The 24,176-nt window shown below is 43.9% G+C and overlaps 1 protein-coding gene across 2 annotated transcripts in view; it reads right to left on the bottom strand.

Moving 5' to 3' along the window:
• Positions 1–4,345: 4,345 nt before the first annotated feature.
• Positions 4,346–24,176, bottom strand: part of LOC110827259 (latrophilin-like protein LAT-2) — a 37,434-nt gene continuing 17,603 nt past the window's right edge. Inside the window, exons 3-7 of one of the 2 annotated variants that reach the window (XM_087346111.1) lie at positions 10,339–10,444; positions 7,202–7,305; positions 6,218–6,394; positions 5,901–6,142; positions 4,346–5,501 (exon numbers count right to left, since the gene is read on the bottom strand). In XM_087346111.1, the coding sequence (XP_087202237.1) occupies positions 5,260–5,501; positions 5,901–6,142; positions 6,218–6,394; positions 7,202–7,305; positions 10,339–10,444 (871 nt within the window). In that variant the 3' untranslated portion in view covers positions 4,346–5,259. Of the gene's footprint in view, positions 5,502–5,900; positions 6,173–6,217; positions 6,395–7,201; positions 7,306–10,338; positions 10,445–24,176 lie in introns of both variants that reach the window. The other variant, XM_087346112.1, reaches the window with a different exon arrangement.

Raw genomic sequence — 24,176 nt, 5'->3', positions numbered from 1 at the left:
AAAAGCTTGTAGGAAGCAAGGAAATGTACCTCTGCACAGAGGGTGTGAGTGGTCTGTGCCCAAGTTGAGTTTTTGGTCTCCAAGGAGTTTTCATCAATATCTTAATTCCAGTCACACTCTGGGAATCTATAATTTCTTTTGGCCAAAATTAACACCCACCCATATTCATGTCAGTTTCTTGAGGCTTTCATGTTTTTGATGCTTTGCGACTGCAGTAGTTGTTTAAAGGTTGCCCTCTTTCTAAATCCAAATGGTTTATAAGTTGGTGTATGTGTGATGTTTTTATGGTGATGAGGATATCTGTTGGGTTTTCTGGGTTCTAAGTTGACTCAGGCAGATATCAGCATTTAAAAGAAGCATACTTCCTCAATTCTCAGGTCTGAAGATGGGGAGCATTCCAGCTGTAAATACTAAACATTCATCACTATAAGAACAACAAATATATTATTAAATATTTTTTTTAGCACAAGAGAGGAAAGTATCTTTTTCAAGTAGTGACATATTATTTTTCCGTTTAGTGACTTGTAATTGTGAGTTTTGCCACTCATGGGATATAAAGGGTTGATCTGTGGGGAATTTAGTCCGTAAAATACCAGAAACAAAAGAAGTCGCCCTAACCTCGCAAGTGTATCGCTTGGTATCATCTTGTGCAATGAACGTACTCGGAAAAACAATACACACTCGATCTCCGTGATGTTTTGTTTGATAGTGCGGGAAATGGCGGAATGTTGAGTTTTGAGAAATGTGCTTATTTAAGAATCTTGTAACACTTGTGCTTGCAATTAATATAAATAGTGGCTGGCGTATTGTAGTTTTACGTGTGGTTTACAAGTGATATGTGACTCATACTTGCTATTGTGTATTTTGTTATTAGTGCAAGTTTCATTATGATTCGTGAACTGTCTCGGACTGTTAGAGAAACTTAATTATTTTTGTTTAGAGGAATATGTTTCTGGGAAAGGCCAGCGTGCGTACTTAAGTTTGGTTTTAATAATTCGTGGCCATTGTGATTGCCGTATTAATGACATAGTGGAGAGAGAATTTTGTCGGAGTTCTACAAGATCGTCATGACATTCGGTGAGCACAAAATTATATATTGACCTTTATGAAGACAGCTGAAATGTCCTTCTAGTCTTAATAGCTTCTCTTCATAACTGCGCTTTGTATGAAACGTGTCTTACAGACATGTATAATACAGAATATCTCAAAAGACACATTCAGTGGACGAAGTAGACATTTGAATAAAGTTGACCATTACATATTTCCACATTGGCACTTAGTGAATTGGTAAATATAGTGTAGATTTTAAAATGACCTCCCGTCTCCTCCTTGGTCTGTCCAGTGGTCATTTTCCAGAAGGATTGACCCAGTTGCACTCTGTGTTTTATTTTTCTCTTGGCATGTGCCTCGCAAAACATCAGTATACAGAACATGTTTACTGGTTTTATCCACGACAGTATTCATCTGCACATTACCGACGGTAACTAGTACTTTCTTTACTTTATTTCAACTAGTCCGTAGTTTTAGAAATAAACGATAGATGGCTCTGGGTGTGCGAATTATTCCGAACTGTCAGGTGGGGGTCAGCGTCACGACCCGGCCGCGCATTACTCCCGAGGAAAGGACCACGTTACCCATTTTGGACAGTAAGAGCGGGTGGGCCCCAGACGGGGTCTTGACGACAGAGGCTAGGGGAGACGTCCACTGTGCCTGTCCATTCCGTAGCCAGTGACTTGACTGAGCTACCTGGCTTGCTCGTAATCGTAATACTGACGCAAGAGTCCTTTTAAGAAGCTGATGGTCGCTGCGCTGGTTAAGAAATTCCCTTTATTTTATAGAACCCTAAGGTTCATTACAGTATCGAGGATACCGCCTCTGGGTGAGCCAGACGATTTAGTTTAATTAAATCCACCTACTTCCCGGTCTCCCAAATTCTCTTCAGATTTACCTTCTAAAATTCTGCATGCATTTTTCACCTTCTGCGTGCCCCCAACTACTGCATTCTCCTCTATCTGATTATTCCTCCGTCCTATCAACTCCTTTTCTCATCTCGTCTTCTTGTGACGTTTCAAGTCTTTCGACGTAGACGAGGCGTCGTATAATGTATGATATTTGGACACAGAAACGAGAGTTTACGTGGATCGAGCGTACGTTCTTGCAATAAGGCACCCCCACCCCCACCCCGTGCTTGCTTGTCGGCGCCAATATTGCCAACATCACAGGGTGTACGGGGTCGATAACTCTTGTTGACGAATCGCGAGTATTCACCTGGTACGAGCTGATCGCCGAATGTCCGTTTGCTTTCCCGGGCTGCTCTGACGTCTGTTCGCGGCGTCCTGATTGGTTTCGCGTCCCGTCACTTTCACCCATTAATTCACGATTTGTGCTCGACAGTCGGCTGTGTTTTAGGAGGGGTGGGGGGGGGGGGGTCGATGTCCGGTCGTCGTACTTTCAGGCGTTTCCGGATGTTGCCATAGGTCACTTTCCTGTCGCCTCGTGAAGGAACGTCCCTTAATTACGCTCGTGGCCACCTGAAAACAGAAACTTTAATGAATAATGTCGTAGATTTGCGCCATCGTCTTCCTCAGGCTTAATTTCTGTATGCTCTCTGCTGACTCAACCAAGTAACTACACGCTTCAGGGCCCTTGAAACCTGGTGGTTGCTAAGCTAGTCACGAAATTATTCGCCTTTTGCTTGTCCCCGAAGGTGCGTCAGTTTGTCTTCGCGTCCTCTCAAGCTCCATTTTAATATTATCCCCCCCCGCTCGATTGCACTACACGTATCAGTTGACTTATATTTTTTTTAAACTCGATGTATTCGTAGTTACCGCGGGGTCGTTATCAATGTTTCCGTTATTGCGTAGTGTAAAATTCGGTTATACGCGGTTTACCAAACGCGCTGTTGTAACATTCGAAAAAATACAGCACCGCTTTTAATCAGAAACCTAAAGACGATACTATTCGGTGCATTTTGATGTTTTAACTTTCCGATTAGACTTTTATTTTATATTGCGCGATGTGGTCATGTGATTTAACACTGGAGGAGCTTGGGACGTGTGGCGCACGTCGCGTGTTGTAAACAGAGCGTAATAAGATGTAGTTGCGTGTTTCTTACTGTTGTAAAAATTGTAACATCGTAAAATTCTGAGCATGTCGAAGACTTCTGCTGTGTTCTCGTGCCACTGTTGCCGTAAGTCGGATGAAATAATCACGTGGGTCCTTCATGTCGGCCAAAGGATTAAAATTTAACTAAAAGGAGGTGGTATCGACCGGCATTTATTTCGCCGTTCCTTCGAGGCTGACATGAAAACTACAGCCAGTAGATTGATTACAAGATGGCGTGTAAAAGGCGTGGAATCGACCTCTGACCTTACAGACGATTGAAGTTCTCAACTGAATATTTGAATGGTTTCTGCGCTGGTAGAAACGTCCTATGTTGTTTCTTTCATTCGCCGTTTATCGATCTAATGAGAAGTGGGACTTTGAAGCTGTTAAAGCTACATGTCGTGTGTCTTAACAGAAATTGAATCATCTCTGTCTCGAGTCCTGCCCAGTCCAGCGCCGGTCCTGCTGGCCGATCGGCCTCCTCCCACGTTTAAGAGCTTTGATGTGGAATGATGATTAGCAGGAGAAAGTTAAATACAGGGTGATTCAGAGCTCCAGTGCAATACTTTGAGGCAATGTTTGATTTGGATAAAAATTAATCAACTTTTACGCTTAAGATTTCACACTTTTTCCAAAAGACGGCGTTTTTTTTACGCTGATGTAGATTTGTAGGCTATTGCTATGATCGTTTGATGGGGACTTCGCGCTGATGGTCCGCGGAAGTACAGACGCTTGAATCGCGTTAATGAGATTTGGTCAGCAGTAACGGTAACAGGTCTTAAAATTCCCCACCACACGAACAGAAAAGTACTCTGAAAGAAGTCGGTTTAAGCGACGACTGAAACATTCTGCAGAAACATTCTTTTATCGAAACGATTTATAATAAAAGCGAAAAGAAAGTAAAAACTTCGTAAATTGGAAACAGTAGCTTCTGGTTCAAGTGATATTTCTGCCAATCTCCTTAAGTTTCTTTTTTTACTGGAGCTTTGAATCACCCTGTATAATTCTGAATGCCTGATAGCCAGCAAGGGATGGGCTTTGTCTCAGAACGAGTGCGAACTGTCGAAGGAATAAGGAATTAAAATTTGAAGGTGCCTTTCTGAACGCTTTCGGTACGTACATGCCGGAGCAACGGAAGTCCAGCCACAGAGACGTAATCTGTCGACGTGCTACGGACACGGAGTTCTGATGAACCGACCCTTGAGCCTGGACTTACGTCACTCCTGCGCACGGCTCCATGTTAATATCGAAATGGCTTTATTGTGGTTATCTGACACACAAACAGCGATATGTTCATACAATTCTATCTACATGAAATAGAGTATACAATGAGGTGAAGTGAACTGCCAATGAATTTCCTGTTCGTTTCGTATTGATCAGAAGGGCGGGGATTACTGGTAATTACATGTGTTATCACTGGGCGTCGCTAGCGTTACTCTAAACAGAATTCGAAGGATATTGTTTGTTCTACGTTACTATTTTGCTTTATAACCTGCGAGGTTTAAAAAAAACAGATGGAATTTCAGGTTATCGCAGCAACAGGTGTGAACACGACTGTCCTCTGGGATGTTGCGTCGTACAGTGATGATGGAAGTGGTAAGCATCTCCGAAACGTCGGCCAGCTTCTACCAGACTACACGGCGCAAGATCCCAGAAGACGGAAATCTTCATACTCACCGCTGTGAGAACCTCAAGTCTTACATCTTTGTACTAAAGACCAACGTTCTCCACTCTGGATATTTTTTTTTGGGGGGGGGAGGGGGGTTTATAGACCTACATACCGAAATTATTCATTTCTGCACTCTGTATGCTAAATGGTGATATGTCGTTCAGTGACCTTGAGATGAAATCTCATTGGATTTAGAAACAGTGCTGTAAATGTCTTCGCATTTGTTTGTTGCCAGGCAGTAATTAGCCCCTCATCGTCTATTTCACGATGTATACCGCAGCCTAAAGCTTTAATGCCCTTCACGGCAGGTTCCTCTGTCTCATCCAGGGATGCAGCAGTTAGATATCATCCTGTTGCCTTGTTTTATAAACGACGCTGTGTAATTAGTTTATGCAGGTGTTCAGCGTCCTTAGATCCACTACTTTCTTGTAACATCCCCGCGGGTTAGAATCTCTGGGACACCTGGTGTTCGGAGTTTCTTCTGGCTACACGGCGTCCGGCGTGGGTTCCCAAGTGAGGAGCTGGAGGCTGGCGGACTTGGACAACTCCGAGGATGGTCCGACCGGCCAGTACTTGGCAGCCTTGCCGCTGCTGTTGCAACGACGTCTTCTGCGCATCGTTCGCGTGTAGATCTTGAGGACCTGGCAGTTGCATGCGACGCACAGCGCCACGGCGATGCCCTGCAGGCCGTGACCCACGTTGAACGCCACCCAGAACGCGTTGATCCCTGCGAAAAGAACATCACATTCTGAGGTCCGCCTAAAATGTGTCAGTGACGCTGACGCCACTTTTAAATTTCAGTATATACAGGGTGATCAAAAATATTTATAAATTTTATGTTATGGAATGTTAACCATTTTATCAGTTTATCGCTGCCGTCAGTTGTGCCACGAAGCTAAGGGTGGTCATTTCTAACACCTACGCTACATTCGCTAATTTATAAAGTGTATATATAGTTTTGGGACACCTGTACTGTAGAATACGTGTGAACTTTACACTCTTAATTAAACGGCTATTTTACATTTGAAAGTCGGCTTTGAAAATGTTGGTACGGCACTTTAAGAAGTGACACGGGTTCTGATGTCGCGTGATGTGGGCCTAGTGAACCATGTCCTGTGTAGTTTACCCGTGAGCTTCGCGAGTGCGCCCAGCGCCGCGACTGTGCTGATGAGGGCCGTGACCTTGAGGAACAGGAAAAGCTGCAGATACCGCTTCCGTCGCATCTTCTCGCGCGTACGGCGATCAACCTGCATGCTGACGGTGAAACGGGCTGTCACTGCGCTTCGAGCCAGGAACACGATGACAGCCACCAGGAGCACGAGAACCGGCAACACGAATCCGAACACGAACGCGTCGTGGTCCAGGAACCTGCGGGAAACAGCGGTCGGTGTAGTGACCCTGAAAAACGCCACGATCATATTATAAAGCGTCGGCGGGACTTACCAGCAGTTGGTGTGCTGCATTTTTGCTGTGTCGAGCAGGTTGCCCGCTTTCTGGCGTAGTTGCAATACTATTGCGCCCGCGAGCAGGAGCAGAGGCGTACCCCAGCCGAACAGACTGTACTTCCAGAAGGAGTAGCTGATCTGAGGATCCGCCATCGGCACGAGGTTCAGGTTGTCCCTTTTACGGAAACAGACAGTCCATACCTCATCTAGACGTTGTTACGGATTTCGTTTCTACTTCCAAGCAAACAAGTATTTCCTAAACGTCGGTAAACGTTTGCCAGACTACACGGCAGAGGACTCCCAGCTTAATAATCCCCTCCATGAGAACCTCAAATCCTACGCTGAACCTGTATTATAAACATCAGTCCGTCAATAGAAAAACGTTTTGTGACTGAAAATGAAAGTAGATGGTACGCATGCTTATCACTTCCCTAGAAACCTTTAAGCGTTTAAATCACAGTGGTAACTATGCGTACCACTTGCTTCAATAATCAGAAACTCTTCATTTTACATTTGTCTTTCGTATTATGACTGTAAACAGCGATTATTTCTTAAATAGCGTTAACCAGTTGATCTTTGTAATGGTGAAGCGTGGTATTTTCTTCGCGGTACGGACTGAATCTTTAAATATTATTTAGACGCCTACGCACTGTATCTATGAGTTTCGCGTGATTCTCACTGTAAACAGCGATTATTTCTTAAATAGCGTTAACCAGTTGATCTTTGTAATGGTGAAGCGTGGTATTTTCTTCGCGGTACGGACTGAATCTTTAAATATTATTTAGACGCCTACGCACTGTATCTATGAGTTTCGTGTGATTCTCACTGTAAACAGCGATTATTTCTTTAAACAGCATTAACCAGTCGATCTTTGTAATGGTGAAGCGTGGTGTTTTCTTCGCGGTACGGACTGAATTATTAATATTAAAAAGACCAGCTTCGGCCTCAGACGTCTGCCTTCAAGGCACTGCCCGACGCTCACCTGAAGCTGCTGTACATGTCGTAGGTCATGGCTGTGAGCCAACAGAAGACCGTGAGGCGAATGTACTGGAGGGAGAAGCCGAGGGCGATGCACAGCTCCGGGTCCTGGAACAGAACAGTTTGGTTCCAGAATTACAGCTGCAGGAAAGAGCGGGCAGCGGGAATTATGTTAATTACATTCCTCTCAGACCGAATTCCGATTCGCAGAAAGTTTCGCACTGTAACGCGGATTTATGTGACCAAATCAGCGAACGTCTCTTTTTCAAGGAAAAAAAATAGTTCGATGCTGTTAACTCCGTTCGCGCTGACTTTTACTTTATCTTGAGGTTCAGTGGCGTAGACATTGCTGTCAAGTTCGCGCTGCCTCCACGGACTCCAAGCCACTGCCTAGTGAGGGTGGCGTCTTCCTGTCAAACGCCCTTGATTCTCTTGGCTGATGAGCGAGTTGTGTTCCATTATGCATCAACATCTCGTAACCCTTGCAATGCAAGATTGTAAATATAGTGCATGTAATGATTCTCTTCAATTGTCTCTTTGAATTGAGTTCAAGTTATCCAAGGCGAATGACCTCTTGTTGACATTTTCAGACGCGAGGCGCTGAATACAGTGCATACTACGAGTTTTTCTCGTGTTGAGATGTACAGTATCTTGCAATAAAGTGATTGTAGTGTAATTATTTTTTTTTATTTAGTTTTCTGTCTGAGGACAGGTCCATATGAACAGGATCCTTCCATCCTTTTCTCGGACTGAGACCTGTTCATATACGTTCTTGGCAGATGATCCAGAAGTGGTTTGCCATTGCCTTCTTCTGTGTGTGAATGGAGTAATTGTTGGGATGCCACGGAGGAAAACTCCGTGTTGCCTAGACCACGGCCTTGCCCAACACAAGTTATAAATTCGGGCACCGCCGGGAATCGAACCCGAGACCTCCAGGATTACAAGGCCAGCGTTCTAACCGCTAGACCACCGTGTAATAGCGAAGTTAATTTCTCTACTGACTTCACACATCGCGCATTTGTAGCTGAGGGGGCAAAACGCGACAAATTTCCGCCCCCTCCGCCCCCTGGGTCCTTTGCTCTGTGTTACCCCCGCGTTGAATAATGTTGGCTGGGACACTTGAAAAACGTATAAAAAATATGGTTGGAAATTTGCATGAAGAGAGACCGAGGCGAACATCAGTAGGCGACATAGTTTTATGAAACCGGTGAACGGCATTGAAATTTCGTGTTCCAGAACAGAACCGCTGAAGACAATCAGTGCATTTGGCTGTAGATTTGCGCACGCGCGTGTATAATTGCCGTATGTTCCTTTCTCACAGAGGACATACATCTGTCTCTCTGTCGACGTATTTTATTTTCGAAATTTCTGAACTGATTTAAATGGTATTTGTGCTTTGAATTTAATTGTTATATACATCGTTCAGTTAAATCACCACGTCGTATGCAATAAAAACTATAGACCTATCAATTTTAAAGTTTTGTTTGATACAAATTTTGATATTTTGAATGTTTAACGAATGAAATGTAAGGAATATGATGGTCTATGTACAGCGTGATAATTTTGGCGTCATTTGTAGTTTTATCTGCGATAAACGAATATGAAGGTAAGTGAAGTCGGGGGGGTCTCTGCCCTGAATGCCAAGTAACGTTTTTCCGGAATAGACTGTACTGCACATTTCCAGTTGCCTGACGAGTTCCCACTTCTTTGAATATCTCAAGAGACAGTCGCTTGGAACTTCGAACCGTTCGGTGACTTAGACCAGTGTCGTTCTCATATTTTCCTTCTCAGTTATCGTATCGCTCCACGCTATTTCCATGCAGCAAGCGAGTTAATTACACGTTACTTCTTTAATCCTGATTTTCATCTCGGTGACTTCAACCGCGCGACCTGGATTCGCCCAATTCCTGAGCTGTGCCGTTGTCTTTTTCTGTCAGCGTTGTCATGCGGACGGAAGACTTGTCCGCCGATCTGCTATGTACGCTATGTGAGCCTCACGCAGTCCACGTTCTGTCGGTGGTATGATGTCTGTGGATTGTGGATTGGAGGAGATTGGAAACATGCATAAATATGTAGAGGAAGGTGTCGCGTTCGGCGGTCTTCATAATCTTCTACTTACTACGCACTACACCTCGAATTTTTCTTATTACCGCTTCGTAATATTCAGCCGTTGTACCCTGTCTCGAGTCTGTTGAATTCAATCAACAACTTCACGGACCTCCGCCACTCTTCATACCTGACCGATTATAAAAAACCACTACAAACATTTCACCCACGCAAGATCACGCTACACGCGACATGCATTTACGAAACAACATTGAATGTGATAACAAAGTACAATTGATCCAGAAGAGGATAACTGATATTTAATGGACATCTGACGAAGGATTGCATTTAGAATATTACATTTGAATTTATATCGATTATACACCTGAAGATGGTTCATTGAAAACCGAAACATGTCTTGAAAAAGATGATGCTCTAATTGTAAATCGAACATTTCGATAGAAAGAGCATCATTTTAATATATTTTAAATATTTTAAATATTAAATGTTAAGTGTAGTAATAATATTTTAATATTTAATAAAATATTTTATTGTGATTAGACGGTTAAAATTAAACAATTAAACAACAATTCTGATTCATTTAATTATTATTTCTTCCCGTCGTCTAATTCTTCGGTAATGTTTACATCCAAAATATTGTGTGCCTCCTACCACTTGCATACCGGCCTATCTTATCCTTATTGGTATATTTATAGTACCGACTTCATGCCAGGTGTCTAGTGCGTTTCCCAGGCCCTTGTTTCGTCCTGGAAATTACCTTTCGCTGTAGGTTCTTGTACGCTGAGAGTAATTCAGACGTTTCGATTGTCGCTTAGTCCCTGTTCTGTACGCGCGCCGCGTTGTCTCGACTCCGAGAAAGGACGAGGGTTCTAGATACAGTCCACTTACCATCCCAGAAGGCCACCGACGCTTCATGCTTCAAGCGAAGTGACACTTGATACACGTCGACACGAATACGCTAAGGCCTGAACGCGTAGGAAGTAGCCAATGGGCTTCGTTGGCCGACATAATTACGAAATTTCCACCCTCATTTACCGGGTGTTCCAAAAAGACCGACAGTTGCTGTTTAGTTACCTGGACGCCTCCGACGCCGATGACGTAGAGCAGTTGCACCATGAAGAGCGCTGCCAGCAGGTTCATGAGCGCCGTGCCGGCCAGGTTGCGCAAGTCGGAGAACAGACTGCAACAGACAGATAAGGCGCGTTCAGCCCGTACTTTTCGTGAGGAACGCGGACTGTTTGCTATGCTCTACAGACATAAAGTTTACACGCATTCTCTTTGAACTTCAAAGGGCTTTCGGGTTGCATATTAACTTGTTGCCGGTAGCTGAACTGCCATGCTTGTTCGTGATGAATATTTAACGTAACAATTTTGCATCTGATTACACCTCCAAAGGATTCATATTACAACTCTGATTCTCTGTCCATCCGTTCCACGTTTTAATTTCGGAAGGCAACATTTTAGACGCAAATTGACTGTAAGTGTAAAAATGCCTGTTAATTAAATGCGATTCCGAAAGGCGTATGGAGATTGAGGTATGGCTCCACGCATTCTTATCTTTGACAGGCATTGTATGGGCAGCTCTCGTGATACCTGGTTTGACTAACATACTGCTGAAGACCGCTTCGTATTGGTACTTTCTGACGACGATATAAACATTTCGGAAGTACGAACTTCTGAGGTGGGAGCGACACTGGCGTGTAAAAAAATTCGTCGAATTCCGTCATGTGGTTTCAGAGATGAAACATGTGATCGGACGGATGTTAATTCTCAGTTATTCCTTAGATTGGTCTTGTTTCATGCGCGGACGGATACTGCGATCTACGCAAAGAACGCGTACGGGTCGTGGTCCCCTGTGTGTACACTGAAGCACCAGCATGAGGCGTGTAGAATGTCGGGGCATTATCCCACTTGCTGGAAATGCACGGGACGTAATGAAGAGAGCCCCTCTAAAAGTCACCTGCAACTCTTGAAGCTGCTGCCCCTCGTGGACGTCGTAGTAATTACGGCTGTACTTCTGTCAGTCTTCGGGATCGATAGTCTGTCTACTGGGATCTTTTATTCGGATGCTAAATATACATTTCCACATTGCCCGCTTTCGAAGAAGTCAAACTTAAAAAAGAAGCTCAGAATAATTGTATTGTTTCTTTGTAACTACAGGACATAGAATGTAGTTCCATATTCACCTTTACAACATTACTATCTGCTACTCATTTTAATATTATCCTTACATTTAAACGTAGAAATTTTAAATCTACTTTTCTCACCTAATTTTCCAACATGCGTTATTGTCTCCGTAATGTGGGTGATAGGCCTATGACGTGTCGAAATAATCTTTCCTGTAGCCCGCAGGGAGATCCATTTATCGGCTTGCGTTCAATTGTAGTGTTTGTTTGAAGTGCCCTGTAATAGCTTTCAAGCCGAACTAACTCGATTCTGGGGGTCTTCGTAAAACTGTTTGCTCGGCCACAGTCCCCGTCATTGGGGGTTGGATCGTGGGTCACATCGATCCTCTTACATCTTCACGATTTATTTCCTTAAGCTCCGTTTTCCCGTCCAGTCAGATCGGTCCAAACGCACGGAATGCAAAGAGGGACCTCGAATCTCTATTCTGTACGCAATCTGTGACGGTATTTGTTAAAATCGTAGGAGCGATTGCAACTAGTTGACGTAAAAATAAAGCCAGTTTGCTTCGCCGTGCCTGTTATCCTGCCCCGCTTCAGCTCGTGATTGGTTGAACGATTTTTCAAGTTTGTTTTTTGATATTTGAGATTTCCGCTAAATTTATCGACACACTCCAATTTTGGACAGGAACAACGGACAACTGAATTAAGAATTTGATTCGTTTTTGCGCGCGGAACTGACTGCGAGGGGAATCCCTAGGCTACACTGGTTTCAGGTCAGTTTGGTTACCGTAGTTTCCTGTGAAATCGCCGTCATGACGCTGTGGCTTTGTTGACGTTCAGATGTGCGGCCTCCGCTTTGGCAGAATCTGCGCAGACAGATAAGACAAGCCCAGACGCTCACCAGACCGCCGTGCTCTCGCGGCAACATCTCCGACACAAGTGTGATACGTGTCGCATATACAGCGCGCTGCAGGCGCACACACGACCGCAGTAATTTGTGCACGCGTGATCCGTATTTTTGGCTTCTTACTTTAACACCCAGCGGATTAAAAAAGTACATGGGCCCCAAAATATATAGAGTTGTTTAGCACGGCTGTAATGCTTGACTTATTTTCTGAAAGTATCCTGTTCAAATCGCGAGCAACTGCTAGCCCACGTGACGCCTGTCATTATTCATTTTTTTTTTAGTAACCTGTTTATAAAAATGTTGTGATACGAGCACAACCTATTCTTCGCGAATGTGTATCGATTTACCATTCATCATTTGACTTCTTATGAACTCTGCGCTTTGCAAGACGTTCTGAAGAAATAGAACGTCAGGTAGCTGAGCTGCGGGAACGTAGACTACTAGACACTGTGCAAATATATTCTGGAAATATTCTGAAATAGCCCGATAATGTTTAAGCCTCGCGGTTCTGATGCTTGCAGCTGCCAGTTCGTCCACCGGATAAAGCGGTCCAGATTCACGCGTCATGGAACCGAATTTTGGTGCAGTCTGAGTGAACACGCCCGACGTGTTCCTCTCGTAATGAATCATATCACAGGAATACTTACAGTTTGGGGCTGTGGAGCAGGCCGGTCGCTTAGCAACGCGTCTCTACCCGGCTTCGAACCTGCATTGATACTACATCGCTAATTTGATTGTAGCCTTATTTATGAACAGCGCACTGGCTAAGCTAAGGGCCTTGATTCCTGGCGAGGGAGGATTTTCGTGATCGTCACATCCAGACGAGATCTGGGCACACCCAGCCGTCTGTCTATTCAATATCGGGGGTAAAGCGGCCGTGGAGTGAAGCTGGCCACCCACATTCATCTAGAGCTGAGGTGAAGAATCTCCACATCCGCATATGTCTACATGGCGTGGTGTGTAGTTAAGCTTAAGGGACGACTGTACCTGACGTAGCGACTTCTAAATTCCGAGAAAGACAGGCGTACGTGACGTTATCAAGAGTAGTTCTAACCTCGGTACGTAGATTCCTCTCCCAGTGGTCGTCGTCTATCCAGCAGTTCCATTGCACGTGGAATGCAACGCCAAGTGCATGACAGAGTTTCTTTCCCGGGCGTGACGGTAATATTTTTTAAATAAAATTAATTCGTTCAACTGCAGATGATCTTTTATTATTTGTGCATACGGACGGACAGACTACAGTGAACTTGCATATGGACCGCGGGTCATAGAAAATTAATTAAAATGACAGTTCGGTCTTCAAATATTCCAGACACCCGTCTCTTGTATTTCTTTTAAATAATTGAATATTAATTTCTTTCTATTTTTAAACCTTGGGTGAGGCACTGTTGCCCTCTTTCCCTGCTTCGCGTTTTGTTTTATGCGACGGAATAAATAACTATTTGTTACGTTCGGTTAACCGGAAGATAAATTGTTACTCGAGTCCACCTGCTCCATTTGTTTAAAAATCGATACCTGTCCGTCTAGTCTCTTGTTTCTCATGTGAACGCGTTGTTTCTGTAGCACGTTCTATAGTAATTACTCAGCTGCCAGTCCGTTAAACCTAAACTAACAACGAAACTCTTGTTTTCATTAATTACGTCCCGGAAAAATGTGCGTGCAGTTCTATGTTGGTTGTGAAAACCTGCTGAAAACGTGGAGCATGCTTCGTTTACCCTGAATTTTAAGAACTTTGAAGTACTTGAATGATTTTCGGTACAGATACAAGTCACTTCTGGCAAAATTGAAAAAAAAAATATTTGTAATATTGTAATTCAGAAGATCTGATGGGTAGCTACAACATGGTATGGGTTTGGAACATCGGAGAACACCACCGAAGCCTTCAAGCAGAAGAGATAGTTGAGATCTTGTCCAAACTTTATAACTTATGTGACTGACCACAGAGGGATTTGACGATGGTTACCGGAAGAGCCGATTAGCTAATGGACTCCCTGAGCACGTGCACGAAGGCCAATAGGACAGTCGCTCACACAGGGCGCGTGAGGGTCTAGGCTTTTGAAGAAACGCTATAAAGAGAATATGGCGAGCGGCAATGAGACAGCCACAAAGTGGTTGCTATAGAGACGTCCTAAACAAAACGGTGGTGAAAGAAGGTAATTAGAGCTGGGTGTGGATGAGATGAACGCCATTATCGACTGTGCGAAGCCGGCTTTTACACTGGCATGTACCAGGAGTAGAAAATATTTAGCATCAGATGGGACGAAGGATTATCGAACGTTGTGGTGTAGTAATTAGCACACCTGTTCTCCATTCGCGAGATTTCTTGTTCGAGTCTTGGCACCTAGGTCGTACGCATTTTACCTCCACAAAAGCTACTTCGATGCAACGTTCAAACAAAACAAAACGACGTAAATGGACGCTCTGTTCAACGAACTGAAGAAACCACTGAAATCCCCAGTCAGAACAGCTACACGTGAACACAAGTGAGTGTGTAGGCAGATGCCGACGTTTCGGATAAATATATTGTCTAACTACATCTTCAAGGATGAAGTGGTGACGAGCTAACACGGCACCGTGACTCAGAACAACATTATCTTAATCTTCACCATTGTAAAAAACATCAAATCTCATAAGCGAGAAGCGCCTGGTAAAAAGGCCGCTTAGATTATACGTCAAACAGGTGTGTCGGAGAAGTTGCCGCTTCAGCACGGCGAGCCGTCGCTCCTCCATATAAGCTCACATGGTATAACCTGTATATCTGAGCGACGTAAGTTTCCATGTCTATTGATTCACATTACCTTTGTTAGCATTAAGGCATCCAGATTCACAAGTTGACTATTGCGACGAAGGCTGGTAACTATGCAAGATTCAGACAACCCTACGTCCGGCTATAACCGCTGACAGTCGCCCCGAATTTCGATTGGCTCATTAATGTTGCCAGCCACTGCGCTGGGCTGTCCGAAATTCACCGCGAGGCGTCCCAACGGGTAACATCGGGATGCTTTCAAAGGACGCCGAATTTACCTCAGATGAGTATCCACATGAAAGGAAACGAGGAAGCCGACGCTGAGCCTCTCGAAGCTTTTGGTAGCGAATCCAGCAGAAGATGAGACGTCTTCGAAACACGTCAATTTTAACGCAGACGAGAGGCTCCGTGTGCCCATGGAAGGAACAAAACCGACGCCGAGAGTCGCGACTTTCATAATCGGGACGACGCGAAAGGACATTATATTTAGGGTTCGTGAGCCTCGAGGTGCCTTTGAAATTGAAGTTTGAGAAGGGACGCTGACGCCGAAATGTAACTGAAGGCAACAGAAGACGTGGGAACCAATGAGACACGATTCTGGCAGAGAGACGCCGAGCGTAGCGATTAAAAGTGGCAGGGCGCAGTGGGCAGATGCCCGATAATAAAGATAACAGAAGAGAAGGCATGAGATAGGAGGAGGAGAGAGAATAGAGAGGAGGTGGTGGGAAGAGAGTAATGAGGATATGAAAAGAGACGAAAGGGTTTGAGAGGAGAAGATGAAGAGAGGAGAGGCGAAAGGTAAGAAGGAACGAGAGAAGAGAAATGAATAGAGAAAAATACAAAACAGAGGATAAGAGGATTGAAATGAGCTAGAAGAGAGAAGAGAAGAGAAGCGGTGATGAGAGGTGGGGAGAGTACAAGAGAAGAGAATGTAAAGAAAGAAACAATGGAGATGAGAGGAGAGAGGGAGTTGACGAAGTGCAGGTTCGGTTGGGTTAGGTTAGGTTGGGTTGGGTTAGATTAAGTTCCAGTGGCGGCGTCTGTCTTTCGAAGACGCCGCTACGCTTGGTGTAGCGTTATACCACGTTCCTTGGCCCTACTCTGGCGTCATTTGGTGGCGTCATTTGGTGGCGTCTTTGCGAATGGCGTCGCGACGCTCCGCGTCGGTTTTCCAGTCTTTGTTCATGGTCATCTGGAGACTTATCTGCTGTAAGTTTGGCGTCATTTTAAGACGCCGATGTGGAAGGCTTCGCGACGCCGGGCGTCGGTTTTCTAAAGAATCGCGAAACGTCATCCTGAGGGTCTGAGTCCCATTCCCGGTGTTTTGGTATGGCGTCGCGTCGAAGGGCGTCGCGACGCTCGACGTCGGTTTTATAGTTTCGTCTTAAATGCCTTCCGGATACTTATCTGTGTTGATGTAGCGTATTTCTAGTGCTTAGCGACGTTAGACGTCGCGACGCTAGGCGTCGATTTTCTAAAATCGCTCCCAATGTTATCTACAGGGTTTTAATCTCATTCGTGTGGTCTTGTGACGGCACCAGTATTCGACGTCGCGGCACTCGGCGTCGGTTTTCTAGTCTTTCTCCAGTGTCATCCGGAGACTGATCTGCTATAAGTTTGTCGTCATTTTAAGACGCTGGAATGGAAGGCGTCGTGTGTCGCCGATTTTCTAAGAACTCAGAAGAATTCATCCTGGTGTATTTTTTTGGGGTCGCGACGCTCGACATCGGTTTTATTGTTTCGTCCTTAGTGCCTGGGTTAATGAAGCGTATTTCGAGGGCTTCGCGACGTTCGGGATCGCGACGCTATGCTTTTGTAATGCACGAGTACTACCACGTGCTACTTTCATTATCTTTACGTGCTGAGGCTTGTATCAGGGCGAATCTTGTGACTGAAGAGCCAAATTTTTGTAGCACAACGCGAGCCGCCGTGTTCAGAGCGGTTTTCTAAATCCTGATTGGTGGAACGTGGTAACGTGTTTGTGTTCAAGCTAACGGCGCGGTCGTTTGGCGCTGGGTTTATATCCAATATTTAGTGCTCAGTGAGTCGGAATGACGCTGTTATTGTGGTACGCGAATGCGTTTAAATTAGTATTTACTTCACTTCAACAAACTGAACGCAAAAGTTAAAGCAGAATTAATCTCAGTTAATTTTCGGAGTGGAATGCCCCCTCCCGCCCCTCAAGTACCTACTTGATCGCCATAATTTAGGTCAGTGGTGTTCAACCTTTTTTGTTCGCGTACCCCCAGATATAATTTCTCTTCAACTTTGTACCCCCAAAGTTGTTGGTGTATAATTCAAGTTATGCATAGTATATAATCTACATCTAAAATAAATTAAATAAATTACATTACTAATTAATCATTGTTTATCATAAAATAATACGATATTGTAGGTGCGTCATATTGTGATTTATTTAAATAGTATTAAAAATATATTAAAATTGGCCGTCAATCACAATATAAGATAATTAAAAGATTAAAACATCCTTTTACGTTCCGTATCGAGTACACATATAAATCGAGTACTCGATACGGAACGTAAAAGGATGTTTTAATCTTTTAATTATCTTATATTGTGATTGACGGCCAATTTTAATATATTTTTAATACTATTTAAATAAAATAATACATATATTTTTTAAATTTCACGTACCCCTAAGATGTCTTCGCGTACCCCCGGGGGTACGCGTACCCCAGGTTGAATACCACTGATTTAGGTTATCTTAAGCTGTGTCCCACATGGACGCAGGATAGGCTAAACACGGCATGTTAACTAAGTTTTGTGTCGATATCGAATCGCCGCGCTTCGTATCAGTTCACGGAGAAAGTTCATCCTTCAGTACCTCTGTTCGAATCCGGCCTGGAACACGCAAGAGCGTCGGGCTCTCCGTGCCACATTAAAACACGTTCTGGCCGAGTTACTTACTACGTTTTTGACAAAATCTCTTGATACAGCGTCGTTAAACTAACGAACATCATGCCCTTTGTGTGATGTCAGAGTTCAGTTGTTAACTTTGATACGCGCTTCGATTTCTGCTTTTGGCATAGGGTGTTTATAAAGTACGTACCCACCCGCTGTCTTACAGAATGAAAAGTTCGGTAGCGTTCCTTGGAAAGGTTTTGGGCGGGGGGTGGGTTAGGGTGGCTTGGCGTCAGTGCGTCTCGTTTCTCGCGATGGATCGATTGTTTTGTCAGTAAGAGGGAGACTGTAAAACTGAGCAGCTAGTTTCATGAGCGCGTAGTACGTTCTAGAGACGCGGCGTCTTCCTCAAACATTCCTCCGTGTTGTCACTTTTTATTTAATGTGCCAAATTACGAGAGTTCTCTTACTGGAACTCTTCGCGCGTTCCTACTGTAACGAGAGAAGATTTTCCGTAACACACAGGATAACGAACGTAATTTTATTTAAACTCTATAATGTACGTGGTTAAAAAAATACAGTTTCTAGAGCTACATGTTTCGACTTGAATTAGACGAACTTCTGGGTTATTGTGGGGAAATTCGACAGAGGGTTAGGCCGTTCTTTTGTCTTGCTTAGTTACCGAGCTGCAGAAGCCATCTGCACCGGGGCTTGAACCCAGAACACATTTTTTCCGGTGTTGTGGCCTTTCTTGTTATAATCTCCTCGCCGAAACAGGCAGCTTTGGTTGTGGAGCCATTCTTGTGTTTAGCTTTCGAGATACAGAAAAATTACCTTATTGAGACTAGAACACAGGAGTTATTCTGAAATGTTTTCGTGAGTTGCCAGAGTCTTTCCAGGAAAAGAACTTTGAAATAGCGACAGTCTCCTACCATATCCTTGCCTACTTGCCATTCACGATAATTTTCAGGTCGCGTTCAATACAAAAGAAGCTAACAATTTTCCACGTGCGGTAGTAACAAGAGTCGGGAATCGCGGACTGTGTTTGGGGGCGTTACGGTTGTTAGCCAGACGTAATAGATACGGTTTTACGGTCACTAATGCAGACCATAAGGTCGAGAATCCCCTAACGGTGTTGCCATGGCGACGGCTATAACACAAGCGTGACGGATATCGGCTACTGTTTGTTAAGATTGCTGATACCGCGTTTATTACATTGACTGTACTAACTCTCTTCTCACTTTATTAACCCTTTGAAGCCGAAGATCGTCTGAATATTATTTATGAATTCAGTCCGTACCGCGAAGAAAACACTACACCTCACCATTACGAAAATCAGCTGGTTAACCCTTTGAAGACGAAGCTCGTCTTCATAATATTTACGAATCCAGACCGTACCGCGAAGAAAACACTTCACTTAACCATTAGAAGTCGAATCAGGCGGTACCACATAAGATTTAACAAAAGAACATCCCGGTCAAAGCCTTAATAAAACAGGTTGCCTTTCACTGGACTGGGTCTAACACCGCGTGCCACAGAAAATGGAGAGGAAATTTTACTGTCGCCGATGGTTGGTCATCGTTTGTTACGATGCAGCCCGCACTAGCAGCTTGGCTTTGCCTTGGCGGGGTAATGCGAGCGCTGACGACAGTCATCCGCCTCATGAAGTTCGCCATCAAATGGAATGTCCGACGGAGAACGAATCTGGGGGTGGAATTGATTCAGGATGACGCTACGTTCGTCTCTGAGGGGAACGGGAAATGTATAAATGCGCCGTTCGGATGAAAGGAATTTAGAGAAATTAAAAAAAAAAAAAATAAAAAAAAAAAACAAATTTCGTCCAGTTCAAATGAGGACTTTGTCTTCGAATCGCGTACTTTGAAGCTTTTCGCCACTTGAAACTAAGCACCGCCTACCTGCAGCCAATGACGGAGTGTCGTGTCTTACATTTTGAAAGTCACCCACTCGTTTCGCCTTCCTGAACGTGGTTTCTACGACGCTTTTCGCACTGCGGTAATAAAACATGCGCTGTCTCTGTATACAGCTTGTTTAATTGTGTTTTATAAGAACAAAAAATAACTGTACAGAAACATCGGCGTAATAATGAGCTCCGAAAATCAGGAATTATGGGGTTAAGATTATATGTATGTAATTTAAATTTAAAATTTAATTCATATTAACGTTTTCAGTCACCATTGTGCACTGTAAAATATCTTGACGCATTTTGACTTCACAGATTTTTCTGGTATGAATATGGAATAGGCTGTTGTGAAATAATTTCGTGGTTTATCCCGTTCGATTTCCTGGTGTTTGCGAGATTCGATTGTAATCCGTAATGCAACAAAAAAAAGTTTCAATCTGTGGGGGGGAAATGGGAGCAGCTAGTTAAACCGTCTGCTACGTCACTCAGAACAAGGAAAAGAGCCAGAGGGACCAAGACTTAACGACCCTTAAACATTTACCATGGCTCCTAGAATCATGGTATTTGTGTTACACTACGTTTCCGCGTAGAACCAGGAACAGACCCGCTCAGTCGATTTGTACGCCAGTGGGAGGCAGGCGAGGCTACGGTCAGTGTATCCTGTAGAGGTTAAATTGTGCAAGGGCTGTATTTACGTTGTTCGTTCCTCGCACGGCAACCAACGCGGTCGATGGTCGCGTCACGCGAGACCCAGGGCAACTAATGAGGGCGCGAAGTCCAACACCTGCGTAGCGTTTTATTTACAAAACGTAATAGTCTAATGAGAGCTGGGGTTTTTTCTCGTCCTCACATTTACTAATTACTTTTTTTTTGCGATCGAGTAATATGAAATAAAATGGGCAGGTTTTAATTCTACAAATCTCCTTCGGCCTTGCAGAAATTTGAGCGCTCAGAACGAAGGTTAGCCGATCCTTGTAGTGAAAATAATAATGTGTACAACGCCAGGACCTGTAACTCCTATAGTTGATTCGTCGTCATTAAATGTATTTACCGGCGTTATTTTGTGACTCATAAGATCCATTCATTATGCCCAGTCGTGAGTCACTTGGCTCCTCTAAGATTCATTCCTTCTGCTCCTCGTAGCAGTACGTCCCATCCATAATAGAAACACGCATCTATATCCTGGGGTAAAGCGGCCTGAACGTGAAGCTAAAGACTCCGCTCCTGGTGAAGAACTTCTGAACCTCCATATTACCACTGCACCAACGTGGTTGACCTCAGACGGGTGTCGAACCCTGGGAAGTTTAGAGAACGTTCAGGTCTGTTTGTCGTGTTGCGCATTTACGGAGTTATTGCTCTGGCGATCGAACCCCGTTACTGTAGCAGAGCGTGACAGATATCTCCTTTCGCCCGCGTGATGTATAGAACAGGGTGTGTCATGAAATATTCCGTTTGTGCTGAAATCTTTCCATGTCTCCGCTGCTCAACGCCCGCATGTCGCATCCGCCCCTGATGGGAGTGCAGACGTTAAATCATTATTCTTTTTGTTCTCATTCTACTCGTCTATTCATTCATTTTTCTCTCTTGTCAGCTCGTGTATTCGTTCCGTCTCTTCCGCGTCTCTCTTCTCCTTTCATATTTCATGTCATCGTCCTACATTATTGTTAAGGTTACTTGATGAATTCGCATTGTAGAATCTCAGCTGTTTCGTGCTTTGTTGGTGTTGGAGTAGATGTCAGGATAATTATTAATTACAGTAAGGTTGTATTCTAAATTTGTAAGCCCGTTTACAATTCTGCCAGCCAGCCAGTCATTAAAAAATTAATCATTTTAAGCCCGTTAATAACTATACGTCCCACCAAATTTAATAACCAATAAATATTTAATTTGTATTAACTTTGCAAGAAAACCTGGTGGGAGAATCTCCTCGCGTGGAGATAAACGCGTAACGCCTGCTGCGCTTACACACGCTTTGCAGCCGGGTCGGAGAAGTTGCCGCGGTATCACGGCGTCCCGTCATTCAGCTAACTTCGCCGACATGAAGGCCGCTTTGTCGACTGTTAGTCGCTTTAATACGCAAGTTTTGTGTGTTTGAAAGTGAAAACAGGCTTATAGTGTTATTTCCACGTGTGTCAACGTGTATGGAAGTAACTCGCACGTTGAAACGTGTCTGTTGTGAGCTCGCAAATACAGCAAGTAGCAGGCTGTTACCGAATATTGTTTTTCCATCTCATATCTCAAACGAAAATTCTGTGAGCATTTATTACTGGTGTGCGACTCATGTGGAGCCAGCAAAATGAATTTGGCTACAGTATTTCTTGTTGCAACGTAGCGGGTCAGTGATTGATGTCTCGTCGGATCGCCTCATAAAACAATTTTTCTCCTGTACCTGACTCTCTGCTGTGTGGAATGCCATTTCTCTTGTGACCGCCGCCATGTTCCTTCCAGCGCCACTAATATCTAAGAGAGAGAGGGAGAGGGAGAGAGAGAGAGAGACTGCTCACGGCATGTCGGATGATCCCCATGTCAGATCAGCAACTCAAAAGGTAATGCGAAGGGAAGAAATGTCGCAAGGGAATAATAAGACCGCACGAATGAGGGAAAAGGAAATTTGTGGGATTACGCTGCTCGTGGACAGATTTGTGGGAAATCGATGGTTCGTTTCCTTGAAAAGCAACGGGGTGGAAATTCGATATTTTAAAATTTATTTTTTGCGTCTTTTGAATGATATTGATTCTTAACCTTCGCCGTCTTGCGGCTTCTTAGTCTGACTCGCGTTTGACTGCGGTTTCCGAACAAGAACTTCGATGTTCAGTGCGCGCCGTCACGTTTTCTCGCCTTTAACGAGGTTTTTCGTATTTTTAAAGATGTTTTTTGCCATATTAAGCGATAATGTCGCTCACTCTTATCCAATAAGCGCGCGCCGCCTCAATGTCGGTATTAGTGCTGGCAGGTTGAGGTCTGCGTGGGCTTTCCTGGTGTTTCTTTGTCAGGGTTGAAGAATTCTATCGGTGGTGGATGGGAAAAGTAATATGACAGGGTAGCAACTGTATCCTTTCTGAGCAGGAATCACCTATTGGATTGAACGACGGGCTGGGCATTTAGCATGCATAGGTGCTCTGAAAATGCCGGAAAACCTGAACGGTGTAGACCACTCGGGAGACGTAGACATAAATGGGAGGATATTATTAAAAACATTTTCCGAAACAAATGGCGTTTCGATATGGACTAGATTCGCTTTATCAAATCTAAAACTTCTTGACGATGGTGAAGAGTCAATTGAATAAAAATTTCCTTGGATATTATCCATCGTCTAGTAAATATAAAACGTAAAAAAACGACGTTTCGGAGATGGGACTCTATCTCCGTCTTCAGGTTCCTACACAGTTGGGCCCAGGCCCGGAGATAGGGATTATCTCTATCTAGTGGGCCCAACTGTGTAGGAACCTGAAGACGGAGATAGAGTCCCATCTCCGAAACGTCGTTTTTTACGTTTTATATTTACTAGACGACGGATAATATCCAAGGAAATTTTTATTCAATAGATTCGCTTTGTTTAATTTAGATTCCAATGACGGGCTTTTGTGAACACGATAATGAACCTCCAGGTTTAATAAAAAGCTGGAAATCGATTTTCTGACTGAGCGACTATTAACTTCTGAAGAAGGAATTTGTTTCGTGGAGTCGGTTGGACAACAGACTGTGTAATGGTCACGTGTTCCTTCGTTACGAATTAGAACTGCGCCCGTGTAATTAGCCGCGTGTTTCCGCTTGTGGACACACACAACAGGGTTCAGTGTGCATCATTGAATGCCGATGATGTTACATTATTAAATTTTTAATTCTCCTGGTTAAATGAATTATCTCGGATTTCAAAGGATCAAAACATTTGTTTATGTTTGCCAGCAGCGATATCGAATTTCGCGCTTTTTAAGATATCATAGTTTTTTGTGCTCCCTTTTTTTTAAACAATCCAGTGGGCCGAGTGCCCTCGTTAACAACAGCCGAGCGCATCTGGCGGTTGGGATGAGACTCAGCTGCTATGAAAGCGAAGCGATGACGCTTCCAATATTTAAAAATTCATGATAATCTACCGTCACTTTAGATGTTGAGATATAAAAAAAAATTCCTGCTTCCGAAACGGCTGGAGCATGAACTACACACAGCCATGATTCCACATATTATTTTATACGCGTCCAAGAGTACCGCAAAATTCTCTTTCAGCTTCTTTATTTTATTTTATTTTATTTTCAATCTTCTGTCTCCTCCTTTTAAGACCGAAAGTTACGAGCCACTGATTTATCATTCCCTAATCATATCCGGGATCCCCAGGATTCAAACATCGCTCCA

This window comes from Zootermopsis nevadensis, unplaced genomic scaffold, assembly GCF_977971745.1.
Source record: "Zootermopsis nevadensis isolate Lab colony 2312 unplaced genomic scaffold, Znev_1.0 Znev_ptg000010l, whole genome shotgun sequence".
Classification (NCBI taxonomy): Eukaryota; Metazoa; Arthropoda; class Insecta; order Blattodea; family Termopsidae; genus Zootermopsis; species Zootermopsis nevadensis.
The sequence above is the reverse complement of the archived record's forward strand: the minus strand, read 5'-3'. Positions and strand labels throughout refer to the sequence as shown.